This window comes from Tupaia chinensis, unplaced genomic scaffold (genome assembly GCF_000334495.1).
Source record: "Tupaia chinensis unplaced genomic scaffold, TupChi_1.0 Scaffold000416_1, whole genome shotgun sequence".
In the NCBI taxonomy this organism is placed as follows: domain Eukaryota; kingdom Metazoa; phylum Chordata; class Mammalia; order Scandentia; family Tupaiidae; genus Tupaia; species Tupaia belangeri.
In genome coordinates this window covers 896,192-918,182 of record NW_006159921.1, presented here as the reverse complement: position 1 = coordinate 918,182, position 21,991 = coordinate 896,192, and the positions used below count along the sequence as shown (strand labels likewise).

Below are 21,991 nucleotides of genomic sequence, written 5' to 3'. Positions count from 1 at the left end.
GGCGGGGCGCAGCCGCAGGGGTGCGGGCCATGGGCCTTAAGTTGCCGCGGACCGCGGGAGCTCGAGACTACGCTACGTTCGCCCTACTCGGCGGAGGGGCGGTGCCACACGGGTCTCAAACTTTGGCGCGCCAGAGACCGGAGCCACCTGGCGTGGGTATGGAAAAGGCGGACTTTGCAGCCACACCCCTAAATATTCGGATTCTTGGCCCGGGCCCAGGAAATCTGTTTTCAAGCACCTCTCCGGTGATTTCTCTGCAGGTGTTGTGTGGCCCATGCTTTGAGAAAATCCAGTGCAGAGGATATGTGGTTAGTGTATCTCTGAGGAAGCCCAGATTTTAATCTATGGCTTAAAAAAACGACCTACCGAAGGTAATAAATTTGGGAAGCTCTGGCCCTAAAGTCTAAAGAGGTGCCTCCCTGTTGGGTGATGGGTGGGCCGGGCCACAGAAGACGTTCAGGCCCACACCCTACCCTTCATTTCTTTCAGAGTTGAGCAGTGGCCATGGAACTACTGAAAAGGGTATCAGCTATATTGGGGTTGTTTATCATTGGGATCAGCTTTTGCAATTTGCTGTCGATGAGATGGGTAAAGACTGCAAGAATTGGAGGTGTATGAGACAAGATGTGCACATCAAAATCTCAATTTGAATTTAACTTTTCCTTTCAAGGTTATTGCACAATTATTTATTATACTTAACCTGCAGTACACATGTAGAGAATCAATATGAAGAATTAATGGGGACGCCAGCAGGTGGCGGGGTGGTTAAGGGCGCTGGACTCCCACGTGGTTGACTGCTGTTCCAGTCCCGGATCTGGCCGCGTGTTCTCCCCCCTCCCCCCCCCCCCGTCAAATTAAAATAAGTAAATAAATAGATAAGCAAAGCCAATTAAAATAATTCTAAAAAAAGAATTTATGGGAAATGTTATAAAAAACAATTTTTTCTTGCACCAAAATAAACTCTTACTTTAGTTGTAATTTTTCACAAACTTTAAAGTCTTCTTATAAGCCAGAAAAAAGTTCTTTGACTATCAGGCATTTGGACTTAGAAGTGCAGTGGATAGCAACATTTTTTTTTTTTAACTGTGAGCCATGGGTAAAATACAATTTAAGGTTAACCGGCTACTGACCAGTGTGGAAGATGATTAGAATAGGCAGTGGGGTTTAGCAGAGACAACAAAAAGAATTTTAATCCAAAAAACAGAATGAGTTACCCTATTTTATATGTTGTCCTTAAAAAGAAGATAATAAATAAAAACTTAATGCTCCCCTAAAAAAGATAAAGCAAGTCACTCAATGTGCTTTAAATTAGAAATGCCAATAGAATAAGCTCTGAAACCAATGAATACATGTGGATTTAAAAAAAATACTGTACCCGCACCAAAATTATATGTAAGAAACTACAAATTTTAAAAATAGCATACAGAAAAAGCCCAGTGATAAATTGTCCTAGTAGATGGGTTTACTGCTCTAATTTGATCAGTACACAATGAAAACATGTTTTGAAAAACCATTGTACTCCATAAAAATATACAACTGTTATATGTGAATTATGATAAAAGTAAATAAAAGAGCAATTCAACCTGAAAAAAAAAAAGCTGCGGACTAAAAATTATTTATGATCTGAATACCACATGGAGTTGATGGTTACACAACACTACCTATGCTAAAATGCCCTCAGTTGTACTAAAATAATGGCTAAGGATCCAGCAGATTGTGTGAAGGTTAAGGCACTGGATACCACATGGTTGGCTGTGTGGTTCGAGTCCTGGACCCAGCGGCTTAAAAATCACACCAGGTGCGTGCACCTGAGTGTCCAAAGTCTCGAGAGGAGCAGAGAAGGGATTGTGGTGTGGTCATCCCCAGGGGGTGATTTTTGTGTGAGTGCAACACCCTATAGCAAAAAATAATAACAATTAATGGGTAATCTTATGTCAGTTTTACCTCAATTAGAGAAACTATTTATGAAACACAATACTGTGCCTGGGATTCTAAGGATAATGAAAGTGGTCCTTGCTCTCAAGAAACTATAGAAAATAAGACAAATTGCAAGATATGACAAATATTAAAACAGGTTCTTGTATGTTTACCCAAGAACCCAAAAATGTTTAAGGATTTATCACACACTAGTTCATAATAGTGAAAAATGACAAAAATCCAGACTACTTTAGGGGCTATTGGTTACAAGTACAGAGTCAGAGTCTGCCTAACTTGAGCAAAACATAATTTAGTTGATAGGATGCTAAACCAAAGTCATTTGCTAAGCCCTGGGGATGACGAGTCTGTGATCTGCTCCATCAGAATCTCGGGGGGACACAATGGCACAGCAGTAAAATGAATCTCTGTGAGACAATCACACATGGGAAGGTCCCTGCATCAGGTCTAGAGAATTCTTGAGTACTCCAGGCACACATGCTTGCCCATCATCTGGGGTAGGCTGAGAGCTGGGGGTACATTGCCATGACCTGCTTGGAGCCCTGTCCCTCTCTCTCTTTCTAGCTCAAAGAAACAAACTTTATTAAGAACTTTTTAAAAATTAATTATTTTATCTATTTATTTATTTTAATTTGACCAGAGAGGGAAGAAGGGAGAGAGAAAGAGAGTGTGAGAAAGCAAGCCACCAGGTCCGGGACTAGAACTGCAGTCGGCAATGTGGGAGTCCAGTGTCCTTAGGCACCATGCCGCCTGCTGGCCCTGGAAAGAACAAACTTTAAAAAATAAAATATGGGACCAGCAGATGGCATGGTAGTCAACTATGGTTGGAGTCCCAGACCTGGTAGCTTCAACTCATTCTGGATGTGTGTGTGCCCAAGATTCTGAGAGGCGAACAGAGAAGGGATTGGATTGCAGCATGGCCATCCTCCCTAGGGGGGTGATTTCTTGCTTTCTGTCTCTCTTTCTGGCAAGCACAAGTACCCTATACCAAAAATCTCTCTTAAAAAAATAAATAAATAAATAAAATAAGGGGGAGCCAGCAGGTGGTGTGCTGGTTGAGGTGCTGGACACTCCCACATGGCCAACCACGGTTCATGTCTGGGACCTAGTAGCTCGCTTTCTCACTTTCCCTCTCTCTCTAGTCAAGTAAAAATAAATTGAGACTAGCAGTTGGTGTAATGGCTATGTCACTGGAATCCCATATAGTCGACCGCAGTTCAAGCCCTGGACCCAGTGGCTTAAACTCACACCAGGCACATGTGCATCCATGCCCAAGATCCTGAGAGGAGAATGGGAGAAGGGATTGCAGTGTGGCCATCCCCCCAGGGGTGATTTCTAGCTTTCTGTCTCTCTGTCTCTCTCTTTCTGGCGAGTACACGTACCATATAGCAAAAACCTCTCCAAAAACAAAAATAATAATAATTAATTAAGGGGTTGGCATGTGGTGTGGTGGTTGAGGGTAATGGACTCCCATGTGGCTGATGACTGTTCAAGTCCTGGACCTGGTAGCTTGCCTTCTTGTTTTCTCTTTCTTTTTTTCTCTCTCTCTTACTCTCCCTCTCTAATCAAATTAAAAAATAAATGAAGTTAAATAAAATAATTCTTTTAAGAAATAAATTAATAAATAAAATTATTCTTTTTAAATAAATAAATAAAACATGGAACCAGCAGATGGTGTAATGGTTATGTCACTGGACTCCTACATAGTTGACTGAGGTTTGAGTCCCAGACCCAGCAACTTGAAACTCATGCCAGGTGCATGTCTATGTGTGTCCAAGATCCCAAGAGGAGAATGGAAGAGAAGGGATTATGGCATGGTCATCCCCCCAAGAGGGTGAATTCCCACTCTGTCTCTCAGATTCTCTCTGACAAGCACATGCACCCTATAGCAAAAATCTCTCTTAAAATTAATTAATTAATTAATTAAATTTAAGCTGACTTTGCCACCTTCCCCTAAAGACAAATCTAATTTGCTATTCTTTGTGTAACTTGCAATTATACAGCTTACCTGTTATGTTACTGGTATAATACACAGCTTAAATGCCTATCAAAAGGAATGAATAAAAATTATGATAAATCCATATAATGGATTTCAGCTGTTAAAAACAGTGGTGGATGTGTGAAATGACATTATAAAATATAAAAAAGTATTAAAAAATTTAAAACTAACTACAGTTGCAATACGATGTATGGTATAACCCATCTTTTTTGTAAATAATAATTTGCATACATGTAGAAATGCCTGAAGAAATTGTTTGCAGATTACTTCTAAAGAACAGGCATGTCAGTTCTTCAACATATATTAATACATAAAAACATCCTAGTTACATGGGATAAAACGATTAGTATAATCCAGATGAGAAATAAAACATCTACATTAAGATAGTGAGATTGAGGATAAAGTCGAGGTTGGAGACTGACCATTCCAAAGACAAAATCAGAAGTTTTATTGACTGAGAAAATAAAGGGAAGCAATGGTTGCATAGGTTTCAATTCCAGCTAACAGGACAGTGGCCATCAGGAAAATAATAAACTCACTAAGTATTTTGGACATGTTCAATTATAATATTCAGGTAGTAGGTTTTATTGGAAATGTGGATCCAGAGCTGATAAACTTTATATTTAGGAGTCATCCACAGGTTTGGGAGGGCAAGAATATGGTGTGACTGTTGATGCGGCTGGATCCCACGTGGCCAACTGCGTGGTTCATGTTCCTAACCCAGCAGCTTGAAGATGTCAGTGCGTGCCCCAATATCCATGGCCATTCCCCCGGGAGGGTGCACTCTCACTTTATCTGTCTGTCTCTGGCAAGCAAACCTGCACTATGGCAAATTAAAAAAGGAAAAATTATTTGTTGAGGAACAAATAATACATTGATAAGGACATAGAGAATAATTTTAAGGGGACTGAGGAGAAGCAGCAATATTTAGAAGATAACTGAAAAAAACCCTCCCTACCTATGCCCTTCTTTCTTTTTCTTTGTGACATGGTCTTGCTATGTTGCTGGGGTACCTTCTCACTTTCCTCAAACTAACAGTCCTTTGCCTCAACCTCCCCAGTCTTGGACTATAGACATGCACATCTGATCCTGGCTTCTGCACTTTGTATAGTCTCCTCTTTTTTGAAAGGCTTTACTGTCTAGTCTCAAACCAAACCTCCTCCTTCACAGCCCCCCACCTCTACTCATCAAGTGTTAAAAGATATCTTCCTAAGTTTCGAATTGTTCTCTTCTCCAGTATTGTTCCACTCTGCAATTCCATTGCTTCATAAATCTGGCATGTGAGATTTTAAGTAGTCTGCTGCAGTTTTCTCTTCTTCAGTCAGTGGTGCCAGCTACAAAACAAATGATAAAAATATTTTAAACAAACTTTAAAGACTGTGAGTTAGGGGCCAGCAGGTGGTGTTTTGATTAAAGACTCTGGACCCCACGTGGCCAACCATGGTTCAAGTCCTGATAGCTTGCTTTCTCACTGTCCCTCTCTATCTGATCAAACTGGAACATAATAATAATAAAGTTAAATAATTATTTTTAAAAGAATTAATTTCTGCTTTGTCACCTAATAAATGTTTCCATTTAGCTTTTTTGTTTTTTTTAAATAGAGGTTTTTGCTACAGGGTGCACATGCTCGCCAGAAAGACAGAGAGAGAAAGAGAGACAGAAAGCAAGAAATCACTCCCCAGGGAGGATGGCCACACCACAATCCCTTCTCCATTCCCCTCACGGGATCCTGGGCACATACACCCACGTGCTCAATGTGAGTTTAAGCCACCGGTCAAGGACTCAAACCGCGGTTGACTACATGGGAGTCCAGCGACGTAGCCATTACCCCAATACCATAATTCTTAATATTAAGTATATTAAAAAAGCTAAATGGGGAACCAGCAGTTGGTGTAATGGCTATGTCGCTGGACTCCCATGTAGTCAACCGTGGTTCAAGTCCCGGACCCGGTGGCTTATATTCACACCGGGCGCATGTACATGAATGCCCAAGATCCCGAGAGGAGAATGGAGAAGGGACTACGGCCATCCCCCGGGAGGTGATTTCTCACTTTCTGTCTCCCTGTCTCTCTTTCTGGAGAGCTCATGTGCCCTATAGCAAAAACCTCTCAAAAAAAAAAAAAACCACTTTTTTTTTTATTGTTATTTTTAAAATTTGCTATAGGGCATGTGTGCTTACCAGAGAGAGACAGAGAACGAGAGAGGAAAAAGTGAGAAAACAAGCCACCAAGTCTGGGACTCAAACTGTCATCAGCAATGTGAGAGTCCAGCATCTTAACCACCTGCACCACCCACTGGCCCCTCCATTTAGCTTTTATTATGTATATAACTACAGTTTAGGAAAGGAAAGGAAGGGGAAAAGAGGTATGTTGCTATTTATATACAAGGTACTGTGATGTTTGAGCTTCTGAACTTGTTAGGAAGCTAAAGAAACAAGCCCGAGAAATAAATCAATTTAAGATCCCTAATTTAACAGAACCAAACAAGTCAGATTTGGATGTCATATTCTAAAAGTATTGTGTAAACAGGGCCAGTCAGGTGGCATAGTGGTTAAGGTAGCTAGATCCCACATGGCAAACTATGCAGTTCGAGTCCTGGACCCAGTTACTTATAAAACACAACAGGCACGTGTCTGTGCATGCCCAAACTCCCAAGAGCAGAATGGAGAAGGGATTGAGATGTGGTCATCCCCCTGGGGGTACTTTCTCACTTTCCTTCTTTTTTTCCCTTTCTTTCCAGCAAGCCAGTGCATGTGCCCTACAGCCACAAACACACACACACACACACACACACACACACACACACAAAAGGCAAGAAAAAGCTATAAATAAAATCCATCTAGAAATCTTCTCAGGCAAGTAGAGACTTGAGCTAAATTTCGTAGACTAATTTAGATGCTTTCAGCTGCAAGTAACAGAAACATTTTAGATGGATAAATAATAAGAAAAGAAGGGAAGACTTCAGGGTCGACTTATTCACCAACTTAACAATGTGAGGACTCAGTTTTTTCCATCTCACAATTCTGAAATCATTGATGGTGGCTGTACCCTCCAACTGACAGTAAAATGGTTCAAATAGTGCTAATTATCATACACCATGTTCAAAAAAGAAAAAATGACTTCTCTCTCAAGGTTCTGTTAGCAGTAAGGAAACGCACTCAAGTTACCTACTTCCATACTTTCTCCCCACATGTCATTTGAGTTATAAATCTATTCCTCAACCAATGTTAAAAGAAAATCCATTTCATTTGCCAATCAGGTACACCTCTAAAACTGAGGATGGAGCCACCTTCACCTCAGACACATGACTGAAAGGGACGACACACATCTTAAAAAGGTCAGTACTGGCTGGCCCCCAACCTAATGGTTAAGAGAGCCAGATCCCACATAGTCACCATGGGTACAGTCATGGCCCTGGTAGCTTGAGAGACATGCTAGGGATGTGTGCTTGCATGTCCAGGGTCCCAGCCAGATGGAGAAAGAGAGACTATGGAATAACCACATCCCATTGGGGGATTCTTTTTCCTTAAAAAAGAAAAGAAAAAAGTCAGTGCTCTGGTAGACAGGAAAAGAGAACAGTTGCTGAGAAAACAACTAGCCAAACAGTATCTACCAGAAGCAGGTAAGGGCAAAAGCAAAAGGAAGAAAGGAAGCTACAGGGAGGTCATAGGGGAGCTTTGCAGAGCATCAGCAAATGGGCAGGCTGAAACAAAGTTATATCAGGAATTAATAGGAGGAACAACATGAAGAATCACTCAAGTGCTTACAAATCTACCTAACTAAATAGGTCATCTCTAGAGAGACTGCCAAATCTGGAGCACACCAGACCTACAGAATTGGAATCTCTAGGGCAGTGCTATCCAATTAAACTTTCTGTGATGCTAGAAGTATTCCATATCTGCACTCTCCAATCAGTAGATGAAGAACTGATTTTCAACATTATTACATTACTTTATATAACCACATGTGGCTATTGGAAAGCCGACTCTATAAAATAGCCCCAGAAGCTATGTGATTCTGATATTCAGCTGGTTTGCCTAATAAACTTTTGCCAAACATGTTCACATTAATACAATGAAAAACGGGGGCCAATAGGTGGTAATGGTGGTTAAAGGTGCTGGATTCCCACATGGCTGACCATGGTTCAACCCCAACTCTATTTCATTTTTAATTGCCCTTCCCACAACTATTCATTTCCTTGTGGCATAACAGATATATCTAAAGCATTTTTTAAAAATAATTGTTTTATTTAACTTTATTTAACTTTACCATGCCACATGCCGGCCCCAACAAATCCAGAATTCAAGTATCTTTTTTTTTTTAAAGAATTATTTGATTTATTTCATTAGTTAATTATTTATTTACTTTAATTTGACCAGGGAGAGACAGAGTGAGCGAGGGAGAGAGAGAGAGAGAGTGTGAGAAAGCAAGCTGCCAGGTCTGGAACTTGAACCATGGTCAGCCATGTGAGAGTCCAGCGTTCCCAACCACCATGCCACCTGCCGGCCCCCAGAATTCAAGTATCTTAAGAGGCAAATTATACTTTATAGTTGGCAAATGAACATATGTATGCTGCTGCTCCTCCTTCTCATGGCTATATCCCTATTTGCTTTTACATGGAGAGACAGATCCTTATTACAACGCTGAGCAGCCGTTGCCAGCCAGCACCTGAGAAAAAAACGTGTTGGCTATCCTTCATCCACTTAATTTAGTTCTGTTGAGTGCATCGAGATATAGCCTATCTTTTCTTTTTAAATCTCTTTTTCTCCTTGATAGAAAATGAAAATACTGCCAAATATCTGAGATACCAAGTTAAAATCTTAGTGTCTGGGTCAGCAGTTTATATCCTTTTGTATGCTCCGACATATCCAAAGTCTTACACATAAGTGATTTAGGCTCATAATTATAAAGATTCTCATACTAAGTGAGATGGGTATGAAAAATGGAGGAAGGGAATGGATAAGGTACAAACCTACTCATGCCTGCCAACCCAATTGAAGGAGAAAAAAAAGTTGCTGGTATAGATATTTCAGACTTCTCAGTCTCACCATTTTACTACGATGTTTCAAGGTATAAAAAAAAAAAATCACACTTGGGGTCAGCAGGTGGTGCGGACGTTAAGGCAGATGGATCCCACATGGCTGACTATGCAGTTCAAGTCCCAGACCAAGTGGCTTAAAAATCATGCCAGGCACATGTGCGTGCATGCCCAAAATCCTGAGAGGAGAATGGAAGAGAAGGGATGGCAGGATGGCTATCTTCTCTGGGGGTGTTTTCTCACTTTCTCTATCTGTCCCTCTCTTTCTGTCTCTGATGAATGCACACAACCTATCTCAAACTACAAAACAAAAACAAAAAACACTTCACTGTGGGGACAGCAGGGCGCTTGGTGGTTAAGGGCACTGGACTCCCACATGGCCAACCAAGGTTCAAATCCCAGACCTGGCAGCTTGCTTTCTCATTCTTCTTCTCTCTCTTTTTCTCTCTCACTTCTATCCCTCTCTGGTCAAATTAAAATTAATTAATTAGTTAATTTAAAAAAATAAAAAAATCTTGCTTCTATAAAGAATTCAAACTGGGAACCAGCAGTTAGCGTAATGGCTATGTCGCTGGACTCCCACGTAGCCGACCGCGGTTCGTGTCCCGGACCCGGTGGCTTCAAACTCACACCGGGCGTGTGTGCGTGCGTGCCCAAGATCCCGAGAGGAGAATGGAGGAGAAGGGATTGCGGCGTGACCATCCCCCCTGGGGGGTGATTTCTCGCTTTCTGTCTCTATGTCTCTCTCTGTCTGTCTGGCGAGCGCACGCGCCCTACAGTGAAAATCTCTCAAAAAAAAAAAAAAAGAATTCAAACTGATGGCTAAACTTCAAACTGTAAATTACTAAGAGTTTACCTTTTTTTAATTAAAGAATTATTTTATTTATTATTATTATTTTCCAGTTTGGTCAAAGAGAGACAGAGAAAGAGATAGAGAGGGAAAGTGAGAAAGCTAACTAGCAGGTCCAGGACTCAAACCACGGTCGGTCATGTGGGAGTCCAGTACCTTTAACCACCATATCACCTGCTGGCCCCAAGTGGTTACCTTTTAAAGTAACACTCAGAATTAAAATTATGCAAATACAGCTTGCCAGTTGAAAGCATTACCTCCACGTCTGTCTGCTTTTGTAGCTCTTGTATCATAGTCATAGTCTTATTCAAAGTAGCACAGATGCGGCTCTTAGTCTCTTTCTGTTCAACAGCAACTGGTTTAAAGCGTGCACACAAAGTTTGATACCGAGATTTTATCGCTGACAATTCCTTTAAGAGTGTAACTGGATTTTTCTGCATCAGGAGAAAAATTAATATGTATTAAATCATGGAAAAGAAAAATTAAGCTTCTTTTTATGAATTAAAATATATACAACATATTCTATCATCTATCTAAATAAACACTGTTGAATATTTTTAAAGACTTATTTTATTTAATTTTATTGTCTTTTTATCATTATTATTATTATTATTATTATTGAAGTCGACCAGAGAGAGAAGGAAAGTTAGAAAGCTTGGACCAGCAGTTGGCGTAATGGCTATGTTGCTGGACTTCCATGTAGTTGACCACAGTTCAAGTCCCAGACCCAGTGGCTTAAACTCATGCCAGGCACGTGTGCATGCATGTCCAAGATCCTGAGAGGAGAATGGAGGAGAAGGGGTTGCAGCGTGGCCATCTTCCCTAGGGAGTGATTTCTAGCTTTCTGTCTCTCTGTCTCTCTGTCTTTCTGGCGAGTACCCCCCAAAAACAAAACCCTCCCCAAAAAAAAAAAAAAGGGAAAGTAAGAAAGCAAGCTGCCAGGTCCAGGACTTGTACCATAGGCAGCCATGTGGGAGTCTAGCTGCCTTAATCATTACCCTCCATTCCCAACATTGTTGAATATTTAATTATGTAACTATATGACAGAGAATGGAAGGTGGGGAAGAAAAAAGTACTAAGACTTAGATCCTGGGACCAGCAGATGATGTAATGGTTATGTCGCTAGACTCCCACATAGTTGACCATGGTTTGAGTCCCAGACCCAGCAGCTTAAAACACACTGGATGAAAACAAAAACAAAAACAAACAAACAAAAAAACCACAATGGGTGCATGTGTGTGCATATCAAAAATCCTAAGGAGAATGGAGGAGTTCTGTACCCTCAACCACCATGCCACCTGCTGGCCCCACCTGCTGCCCCCCCCAAAAAAAGGAGGGTTTTAAAAAATAACTATTTATCTAATTTTATTTATTTATCATTACTTTTTAATTTGACCAGAGAGAGAAAATGAGACTGCAAGCCACCAGATCTGAAACTCAAATTGCAGTCAGTCATGTGGGAGTCCAGCGTCCTAACTGCCATATCACCTGTTGGCCCCAACTGGTGTATTCTTAATCCAGAAGCATCTAAAGGCTATGATTCATGAGAACAAGGAAATAAGCTACTAAAGAGAGTAATATATGGAGGCCAGCAGGTGGTGTGGCAGTTAGGGTGCTAGACTCCCACATGGTCAACCAGTTGGATTTCCAGACCTGACGACTTGCTTTCTCACTTTCTCTGTCTCTTGTAAGTACTTGTGCACTGTAGCAAATTTAAAAATAATAATAACAAAATGAAATAAGTAACTCTTTAAAAAATGAGCATGTAACATATGATGTGAACCAATTCAGGTGCAAAACAAGGGGAATTATCAAAATGACTTTTTAAAAATCCTAGAAAATAGGGGCCCGCAGCTGGCATGGTGGTTAAGAAGGGCGCTGGACTCCCACACAGTTCAAATCCTAGACCTGGCAGCTTGCTTTCTCCTCTGCCCCCCCTCGCTCTCTTTCTCACTGTTCCTCTCTGGTCAAATTAAAATAAATAAATTTTAAAAATTCTAGAAAATGGACCAGCAGATAATGTAATGGTTGTGCGCTGGACTCCCACATAGTTTACCTTGACTGGGTCCCAGACCTGGAGACTTAAAACTTACACCAGGCACGAGTGCGAGCATGCCCAAGATCCTGAGAGGAGAATGGAGAAAGGATTAAGACATGGCCATCTCTCCTGGGGATGATTTCTGGCTTTCTGTCTCTCTGCCTCTTTCTGTCTCTCTGTCAAGTGCACATGCCCTATAGCAAAAAATTTTCTCAAAAAAAAGAATCCTAGAAGAGCTATACAGGAAGCCTACAGCGCAGGATGTCAGACTGGTACAGGAAGATGGACAGCACAAGAGGAACGCTGCCATGCAAGAAAGTGAAACGTGGGACCAACGGTTGGCATAATGCCTATGTCGCTGGACTCCCATGTAGTTGACTGTGGTTCAAGTCCTGGCCCAGTGGCTGAAACTCACACTAGGTACATGTGCTTGCATGCCCAAGATCCTGAGAGGAGAATAGAAAAGAAGAGACTGCAGCATGGCTATCTCCCCGGCGGGGGCGGGAGGGGGGAGGGGGGTGTGTGATTTCTCGCTTTCTGTCTCTCTCCGTCTTTCTGGCGAGTGCATGCACCCAATAGCAAAAACCTCTCCCACAAAAAAGAAAACAAAACTTGGGTTATATAGTGTGTCTGACAATGTTAAGAGTTCTACGATTTTATTAGAAAACTTGTAAGCCAGCCAGGGGCATGGTCGAAGGTGGCTGGATCCCCCATGGCTAAATATGCAGTCCAATGCCCAGACTTGGAGGCTTAAAAAAACTTGCTGTGCATACGTGTGTGTGTGCCCAAAATCTCAAGAGTAGAATGAAGAAGGAATTGCGGCATAGCCAACCCTCCTCAGGGGGTGATTCTCTCTCTCTTTCTGGTGAGTGTACACACCCTATAGCAAATCAAAAAAAGAAAAAGAAAAGTTGGTCCAGCTCTGTGGCCTAGTGGTTAAGATAGCTAGATCCTATATATGGCCAACTGCATGGTTTGAGTCCCTAACCCAGTGGTTTGAGAAACACAGTCATATGTACATATGTGCCCAAAATTCCAAAAAGAAGAATAGATGAGAGAGAAGGGATTGAGGCATGTTCATGCCCCATGGGGGTTGCTTTCTCCTCTCCCTATCTCTTTGTCCCTCTCTTTTGGGGAGTGAATGCGCTAAAATAATGGTAATTACATTAAAAAAAAAACTATGCAAACTGAAATTAAAAAAAAAAAAAAAAGAAAGAAAAACAGGGCCAGCAGGTGGCGTAGTGGTTAAAGGCATGGTTAAAGGCACTGGATTCCCACATGGCTGACCATTGTTCAAGTCGCAGACTTGGCGCCTAGCTTTCTCCCTTTCCCTTTCTCCTTCTCTCTCTTTTTTCAAATAATAATAATAATAACAACAACAACAAATGAAATTTATAAATAAATAATTCTTTAAAAAAAAAAATTGAGAGTCAACAGGTGGTATGGAGGTTCAGACACTAGACTCGCACATGGCTAACCATGGTTTGAGTCCTGGACCTGGCGATTTGCTTTCTCACTTTCCCTCTCTCTGGCTCTAATGAGTGCAAATGACCTGTAACAGATTAAAAAGAAAATAAAAAATAAAATAAAAAAAATCAACTCCAGAAAAAGAAGTTGTGAAAACAAGAAAAGCAGTATGCAACAGGGCTAATATAAAAGCAATATTTATAAACTCTAATAATAAACAAGCAAAATTGTGAAGACAGAAATAAATTATGGGTAGTAAAATGTTTAGTCTTTATTTTCTATAGTAGAAAATTTTTATTAATAAGAATGCCTAAGACCAGCAGATATCATAATGGTTATGTCGCTGGATTCCCACGTAGTTGACCAAGGTTTGAGTCCCAAACCCAGTGACTTAAAACTCATACCAGGGGCTGGCAGGTGGCGTGGTGGTTAAAGGTGCTGGACTTCCACATGGCAGACTGCAGTTCGAGTCCCTGACCTGGTGGCTTGCTTTCTTGCTTTCCCTCTTTCTCTCACTATGTCTCTCTTTGGTTAAATTAAAATAAATAAAGCTAAATAAAATAATTTTAAAAACATGGGGCCAGCAGGTGGCATGATGGTTAAGGGCGATGGACTCCCGCATAGCTGATCATGGTTCAAGTCTCGGACCTGGTGGCTTATTTTCTTGCTTTCCTCTCTTCTTCTTTCTTTCTCACTCTACCCATCTCTGGTCAAATTAAAATAAATTAAAAAACTAAAATAAAATAATTCTTGTAAAAAAAATGTTACTACCAGGGACAGCAGGTGGCATGATGGTTAAGGTGCTGGACTCCCACATGACCGAACACAGTCCAAGTCCTAGACATGGCAGCTTGCTTTCTCACTTTCCCTTTCTCACCCAGGGGGTAATTTCTTACTTTGTCTTTCTGCCTCTCTGTCTCTGCAAGTGCACGGATGCTGTAGCAAAAATCTCTCTTAAAAAAAATAAATAAATTGGGACCAGCAGTTGGCAAAATGGCTATATCACTGAACTCCCATGTAGTCAACTGTGATTCGAGTCCCAGATCAGTGGCTTAAACTCAGGCCAGGTGTGTGTGCGTGCGTGCCCAAGATCCTGAGAGGAGAGTGGAGGAGAAGGGACTGCGGCGTGGCCATGCCCCCTGGGGATGATTTCTTGCTTTCTGTCTCTCTGTCTGTCTCTGTCTTTCTGGCAAGTGCACGTACCCAATGAATCTTGAAAATAATATGCTAAGTGAATAAACCAGTCACAAAAAATATAAATATTGGGAACCAGCAGTTAGCGTAATGGCTATGTCGCTGGACTCCCACGTAGTGGACCGCGGTTCGCGTCTCGGACCCGGTGGCTTAATATATATATATATATATAAATATTATATGACTCAACTTGTATGCGGTACCGGAATACTCAAATTCTTAGAAACAGAAAGTACAATTGTGGTTGACAGGGGATACAGAGAGAGGGGAATATGGAGTTATTGTTTAATGTCTACAGACTTTCAGCTAGAGGATGGGAAAAGTTCTGGAGATAGATAGTAGTAATTAATGGCAGGGAAGACAGAAATTTAAAAACTTAAAAAAAAAAAAAAAAAAGGTAGAGGGAACCAGCAGATGGTGTAATGCTTACATGGCTGGACTCCCACGTAGTCAACCACAGTGTAAGTCTTAGGACCCCTGACTTAAGACTCACACTGGGCACATGTACATGCATGTTCAAATCCCAAGAGGACACTGGAGGAGAAGGGATTATGGTATGGGTATCCTCTGGGGATGATTTCTCACTTTATGGTGAGTGCATGACCCTATAGTGAAAATCTCTCTCTAAAAAAAAGGGGGGGCGGGGCACCAGTAGTTGGCATAATGGCTATGTCACTGGACTCCCATGTAGTTGACTGCGGTTCAAGTCCCAGATCTGGTAGTTGAAACTCAAGCCGGGTGTGTGTGCGTGTGTGCCCAAGATCCCATGAGGAGAATGAAGGAGAAGGGACTGCAGCATGGCCATCTGCCATTGGGGGGGTTTCTCACTTTCTGTCTCTCTGTCTCTCTCTATCTTTCTGGCGAGTGCATGTGCCCTATAGCAAAAACCTCTCAAAAAAATAAAATAAAATAAAATATAAAAGTAGCCACAAATTTCATTTTTAGCACTACCTCTCCAGTGTACTGTTGCCAAGTTTTCAACAGAAGATTTTAAAATTCTATAAACTGCTATAATCCATTACTATTAGACATACCATCGGAAAGCTTTTTAATAAAATATTCAGTTAAAAAGATTTATTGGGGCCGGCAAGTGGTATGGTGGTTAAGGGCGCTGGACTCCCACAGGGAAGACCATGGTTTGAGTTCCAGACCTGGTGGCTTGCTTTCTCACTTTCCCTCTCTCTTTCACTCTGCCCCTCTCTGGTCAAATTAAAATAAATAAATAAATAAAGTTAAATAAAATAATTCTTTTTTTTAAAAAAAAGAGTTATTTAGATTACCTCGCCTGCTGAATCAGGGTGATTGGTCTTGATTTCATATTCCAGTCTGTACTGAATGTAATCCAGATCAGAGTCAGCTTTCTGGAACTAAAGATCAGCAAAAATAATTATTTTGTAAACTATATGATACTTCATTCTTTCTTTTCTCTTTACATTTTTTAATATAATAATATGCATTAAACACTTTTTAAAACATTTATCAGAGGGGGTGTATACTCACCATAGAGATAGGGAAAGCAAGAAAGCACCCCCACAGGGCACAGTCATGTAGCAATCATGTTTGCTTTACTTCTCCATCCACTAGGGATTTGGGGCACACACACACACAGACACATAAGCCCAACATGTTTCTTTAAGCCACAAGGCCTGGGATTCTGCTCAAAGTTTAGTTTTTGGGTTTTTTTCTTTATTGCTTAGAGAGATTTTTGCAATAGGGCACGTGTGTACGCAGGAGACAGACAGAGAATGAGAAATCAGCCCTTAGCAGCGTGGCTATGTCACAATCCCTTCTCCATTCTCCTCTCAGTACCCTGGTCACTAACACATAAGCACCTGGCGTAAGTTTCAAGCAGCTTTCTTTGGAATCAGATTGTGTTTGGCCATGTGGGAATCCAGCAACGCAACCATTAGGCAACCTGCTGGTCCCTTAGTTCTGCTTAAAGTTCAACATAATCTTATACAGTCCATTAAGTAGTATCTTCTTTTCAAGAGAATGGGTTATGGGGCCAGCAGGTGGCATGGTAATTATGTCTGCTGAACTCCCACATGGCTGACTAGGGTTTGAGCCCAGACCTGACAGCCTGCTTTCTTGCTTTCCTTCTTGCTCTCTCTGTCTCTCACTGTGAGAGACAAAAATAAATAAAATAAAATAAGGACAATGGATATAATTTTTTAAAAAACAAGAGAATATGGGACCAGCAGCTGGCCTAATGGCAACGTCACTGGATTCCCATGTAGTTGACTGCGGTCTGAGTCCTGGACCAGGTGGCTTAAACTCATGCCAGGCGCATGTGCGTGCATGCCCAAGATCCCGAGAGGAGAATGGAGAAGGGATTGTGGCATGGCCATCCCCCCTAAGGAGTGATTTCTCACTTTCTGCCTCTGTGTCTCTCTGTCTTTCTGGTAAGCACACGGGCCCTATAGCAAAACTCTCTCAAAAAAGAAAAATAAAACAAGAATATGGGACCAGCAGATGGTGTAATGTCTATGTTGCTCGACTCCCATGCAGTCGACCACAGTTTGAGTCCCAGATCTGGTGGCTTAAACTCACGCCAGGCGTGTGTACGTGCATACCCAAAATCTCAAGAGGAGAATGGAGGAGAAGGGATTGTCGTATGGCCATCCCCCGGGGGGTGATTTCTCGCTTTCTGTCTTTTCGTCTCTCTCTGTGGCAAGCACACTTACCCTATAGCAAAAACTTCTCAAAATAAATAAATAAATAAATAAACAAGAGACTAGGTTATGATTTTCTATAACACCTAGTGGCCCAAATGTATTATTCATAGATGGCACCAAAAAGAAGTAGGCCCTGGCACCAGCAGATGGCGTAATGGTTACATAGCTGGACTTCTATGTAGTCGACAACAGTTCGAGTCCTGGACCCAGCAACTTCAAACTCATGCCAGGTGTGCCTAAAATCCCAAGAGGAGAATGGAGGAGAAGGGATTGAGATGCAGCTGTCCCCCCAGGGGTTGATTTTTCACTTTCTATCTTTCTGTCTCTCCAGCAAGCATACAAGAATTTGGTCATCCCCTTTGAGGAGTGATTTCTCAGTTTCTCTCTTGCTGTCTTTCTGTCTCTCTCTCTGGCAAGAGCTTGTGCCCTGTGGCAAAAGAAAGAAAGAAAGAAAGAAAGAAAGAAAGAAAGAAAGAAAGAAAGAAAGAAAGAAAGAAAGAAAGAAAGAAAGAAAGAAAGAAAGAAAAGAGAAAGAAAGAAAGAAAGAAAAAAGAAAATTTAAAAAATGTTAACTAGAATTACCATATGATCCACTCACTTCTGGGTATATACCCAAAAGAACTGAAAATAAGATCTTCAAATATTCGTATACCCCTGTTGACAGGGGCATTATTTACAATGCCCAAAAGATAAAAGCCACACAACTGTTAATTATGGGAATAGGAAGACAAAATCTGGACTATACATACAATGGAACATTATTCAAGTTTAAAAAGTAAGGCAATTCTGACAAACCACGTAATATGGATTAACCCTAAGGATTTTATTCTAAGAGAAAAAAAACAGTCATGAAGAAACAAATAATGGAGACCAGCAGGTGGCGCAATGGTTACATTAATGATTTCCCACATAGTTGACCACAGTTCAAGTCGCAGATCCGGTGACTTAAAACTCAAACCGGGTGAATGTGCATGCATACCTAAACTCACAAGAGAATGGAGAAGGGATTGCAGTGTGGCCAGCCCCCTTGGGAGGGTGATTCCTTGCTTTCTGTCACTCTCAGTCTCTCCAGCACATGAGAAAAAAAATAATAAGGGGCCAACAGGTGGTGTGGTGGTTAAGGCACCGGACTCCCACATGGCTGACCATGGTTCAAGTCTTACACCTGGTGGCCTGCGTTCTCACTTTCTCTCTCTCTTTGTCTCTCTCTCTGGTGGAGCACCTTGTCGCAAACTAAAAAAAAAAGAAAAAAGAAAAAAGAAACCTAATGATATTGATAAATAAAATTAAATAACTCCTTAAAAAAACTTAAAAAGAAAAATAACACATGATTCTACTTAATTGATTGTACTCAAATTGATTAAAAAAAAAAAAAGAAGAAGGTATAACCGTGGTTGCCAGAGCCTGGAAAGAGGAAATAAGGAGTTTTTTTTTTTTTCTTTTAAGAAAAAATTATTGGGACCAGCAGTTAGCGTAATAGCTATGTCACTGGACTCTCATATAGTCAACTGTGGTTCAAGTCCCAGAACGGGTGGCTTAAACTCATGCCGGGCACACGTGCACGTGTGCCCAAGATCCCAAGAGGAAAATGGAGGAGAAAGGATTGTGGCATGGCCATGCCCCATTGGGCGTGATTTCTCACATTCTGTCTCTCTGTCTCTCTCTGTCTTTCTGGCGAGTGCATGTGCCCTATAGCAAAAACCTCTCAAAAAATATATTTTTTTTTATTTTACTTTATTTATTTATTTTATATTTTAATTTGAACAGAAAGGGACAGAGTGAGAGAGAGAGAAAGAGAGAGACCAAGAAAGTAAGCCACCAGTTTCGGGACTTGAACCACTGTTGGCCATGTGGGAGTCCAGCGCCCTTAACTACCACATCACCAGCTATCCCCAGGAGTTATTACTTAACAGACAGTTTTAGTTTTGCCAGATGAAAGGAGCTCCAGAGATAAATGGTGGTGATTATTGCTCAACAATGTTAATATACCTACTACTGAACTATACACTTAAATATATTTAAAATGGTAAATTCTGTTATGTATTTTCTTTAAAATTATTTTATTATACTTTGTTTATGTATTTATTTATTTTATTTTGACCAGAAAGGGACAGAGTAAGAGAGAGAGAGAGGGAAAGTGAGAAAGCAAGTCACCAAATCCGGGACTCAAACCACAGTCAGCCATGTGGGAGTCAAGCACCCTTAACCACCACGCCACCTGTCAGCCCCTGATGTGTATATTTTTAAAAGTATTTTTTAAAGGACAGGGGAAAATAAGCTAGAGAATAGAATGTGATCCTCTGTGGAAAATTATGTAGACTCTTTTATGAGAATATACAGGAGAAATACTTGCTTATTGGTGAAGTCAGTGGGCTAGCAAATAAGTGGGGAACAATAAAGGAAAAAGGATGCCAAGGTAATATTGAGACAATATTAAATTCTCTTATCTGTACCTTTATTTTACAAATGAGGAAACAAGCTAGATGATTGAATATTTTCTATTGTCATTTCTCTGCTTTTCATGTAGTGAGATCAAGCGCTAAACATGACATTAAAATTATTAAGTCACATAGATATAAAAAAAGGTGTAATTCTTATCCTAAAATTAAAGTGTTGGTTTTTTTTTTTTCAGAGGTTTTTGCTATAGGGCGTGCACGCTCACCAGAAAGACAGATGAGACAGAGAAACAGAAAGCTAAAAATCACCCCCCAGGGGGGATGGCCATGCCGCAATCCCTTCTCCTCTATGCTCCTCTCAGGATCTTGGGCACGCACACACATGCCGTAGTGTGAGTTTAAGCCACTGGGTCCAGGACTCGAACCATGGTTGGCTACATGGGAGTCCAGTGACATAGCCATTATGCCAGTTGCTGGTCCCACTAAAATTAAAGTTTTTTTAAAAAAAGTTTTAAATCATGGGGCTGGCCGGTGGTGTGGTGGTTAAGGGTAATGGACTCCCACATTGCCGACTGCAGTTCGAGTCCCAGACCTGGCAACTTGCTTTCTCACTTTCTCTCTCTCTCACTCTGTCCCTCTCTAGTCAAATTAAAACAAATAAAGTTAAATAAAATAATTCTTTTAAACAAACAAAAAATTTTAAATCATGTATCACTAAAGTTAGAACTTTAATCAATTAAAAATTTCTTACAGGAGCCAGCAAGTACCATGGTGGTATTTAGATGCTAGATTCCCATGTGGCTGACTGTGAGGTTCATGTCCGGACCTGGTGGCTTGAAAATCATGCCAGATGCATGTGCATGTGAGCCCAAAATCCCAGGAGGAGAATGGCGAAGGAACTGTGGCGTGGCCATTTCTCTGGGAGGGTGATTTCTCACCTTCTCTGTCTCTCTCTGGCAAGTACACGGGCACTATGACAAAACTTACTTAAATAAATAAATAATTCCTCTGAACACAACCTGATAGTGGGTACAGAAAAATAAAAAGAACTGAGAAACACAGAAGAAGCTCTAGATCATATCACCAACCAGCTAAGAGGCCTGACATGACCTTCATCTCTTTGAGGTTCTCCGTTCAATGACTTGGCATCTAAGGTCCCTTTCAACATTAAAATTCTATCATTTCTGGGGTCGGCAGGTGGCATGGTGGTTAAGACTCTGGACTCTCATATGGCTGAACACGGTTCAAGTACCAAACCTAACAGTTTGCTTTCTCATTTTCCCTTTCTCTCTCTCTGGTCAAATTAAAATAATAATAATGACAATAAAATAAAATAAATAATTTCAAACATGTTTTTAAAATTCTATCATTTCAATATACTACAAATAAATCCAAATTTAAATTATCAAACTTAGAAAAGATGTTATGGGGGTGGCCAGCAGGTGGTGTGATGGTTGGGATGCTGGACTCCCACATGGCTGACCACAGTTCAAGTCCCAGATCTGGTGGCTTGCTTTCTTGCTCTCTCTTTCTGGTGAGCACATATGCACTATAGCAAATTAAATAATAAGAGCAAATAAAATAAAATAGATAATTATTTAAATAAATAAATGAATTAATGAATGAAAAGTTACTAGGAACCAGCAGATGGCATAATGGATATTTTGCTGGACTCCCACATGGCTGACCGCAATTTGAGTCCTGGACCCAGTATCAATAGAGTTCTAGGATCTAGTGGTAGGCATGAAACTTTTTATTACATGGTAGGATATTTACTAGCCAATCATAGTCTCTAAAACTCATCTCATCTGATTAGTGGTGTAAATAAATACTAATAAACTACTTTTAGGGACCTCCAGTTATAAATTAGCCTCCTGGAAGCCTTGAGGATACTGTTTAATTAAATTTAGCTACCTATATTATTTTTAGAAGCATTAGAATATTTAAAGTATCAGAGACCAGCAGGTGGCATGGTGGTTAAGGTGCTGGACACTCCCACATGGCCAACCACAATTTGAGTTCTGGACCTGGCAGCTTGCTTTCTCTCTCTCTCTCTCTCTCTCTCTCTGTGTTTTTAAATAGTCAAATTGAAATGAATTAATAAATAAAATTAAATAAATAAATCTTTAAAAAATAGGATATTTAAAATATAACTAGTAATGCTACTCATTGTAATGGTCTGATTTGGCAAAAAAAAATTTATGTGTGTGTATATATATGTATATATAAAACTTTTTTTTTTTTTAAGAGAAATTTTTCCTAAAGGGCACGTGCGCTTGCTGGAAAAACAGAGACAGAGAGACAGAAAACAAGGGATCACTGGCCAGGAGGTATGGCTACGTCCAATCCCTTCTCCATTCTCCTCTCGGGATTTTGGGCAAGCACACACATGCGCCCAGC

The 21,991-nt window shown here is 40.7% G+C and overlaps 1 protein-coding gene across 2 annotated transcripts in view; it reads right to left on the bottom strand.

Moving 5' to 3' along the window:
* Positions 1 to 21,991, bottom strand: part of SKA2 (spindle and kinetochore associated complex subunit 2) — a 1,094,818-nt gene that overhangs the window by 1,061,612 nt on the left and 11,215 nt on the right. Inside the window, exons 2-4 of one of the 2 annotated variants that reach the window (XM_006154623.3) lie at positions 15,801 to 15,887; positions 10,079 to 10,255; positions 5,036 to 5,268 (exon numbers count right to left, since the gene is read on the bottom strand). In XM_006154623.3, the coding sequence (XP_006154685.1) occupies positions 5,200 to 5,268; positions 10,079 to 10,255; positions 15,801 to 15,887 (333 nt within the window). In that variant the 3' untranslated portion in view covers positions 5,036 to 5,199. Of the gene's footprint in view, positions 1 to 5,035; positions 5,269 to 10,078; positions 10,256 to 15,800; positions 15,888 to 21,991 lie in introns of those variants that run through there. The other variant, XM_027774248.1, reaches the window with a different exon arrangement.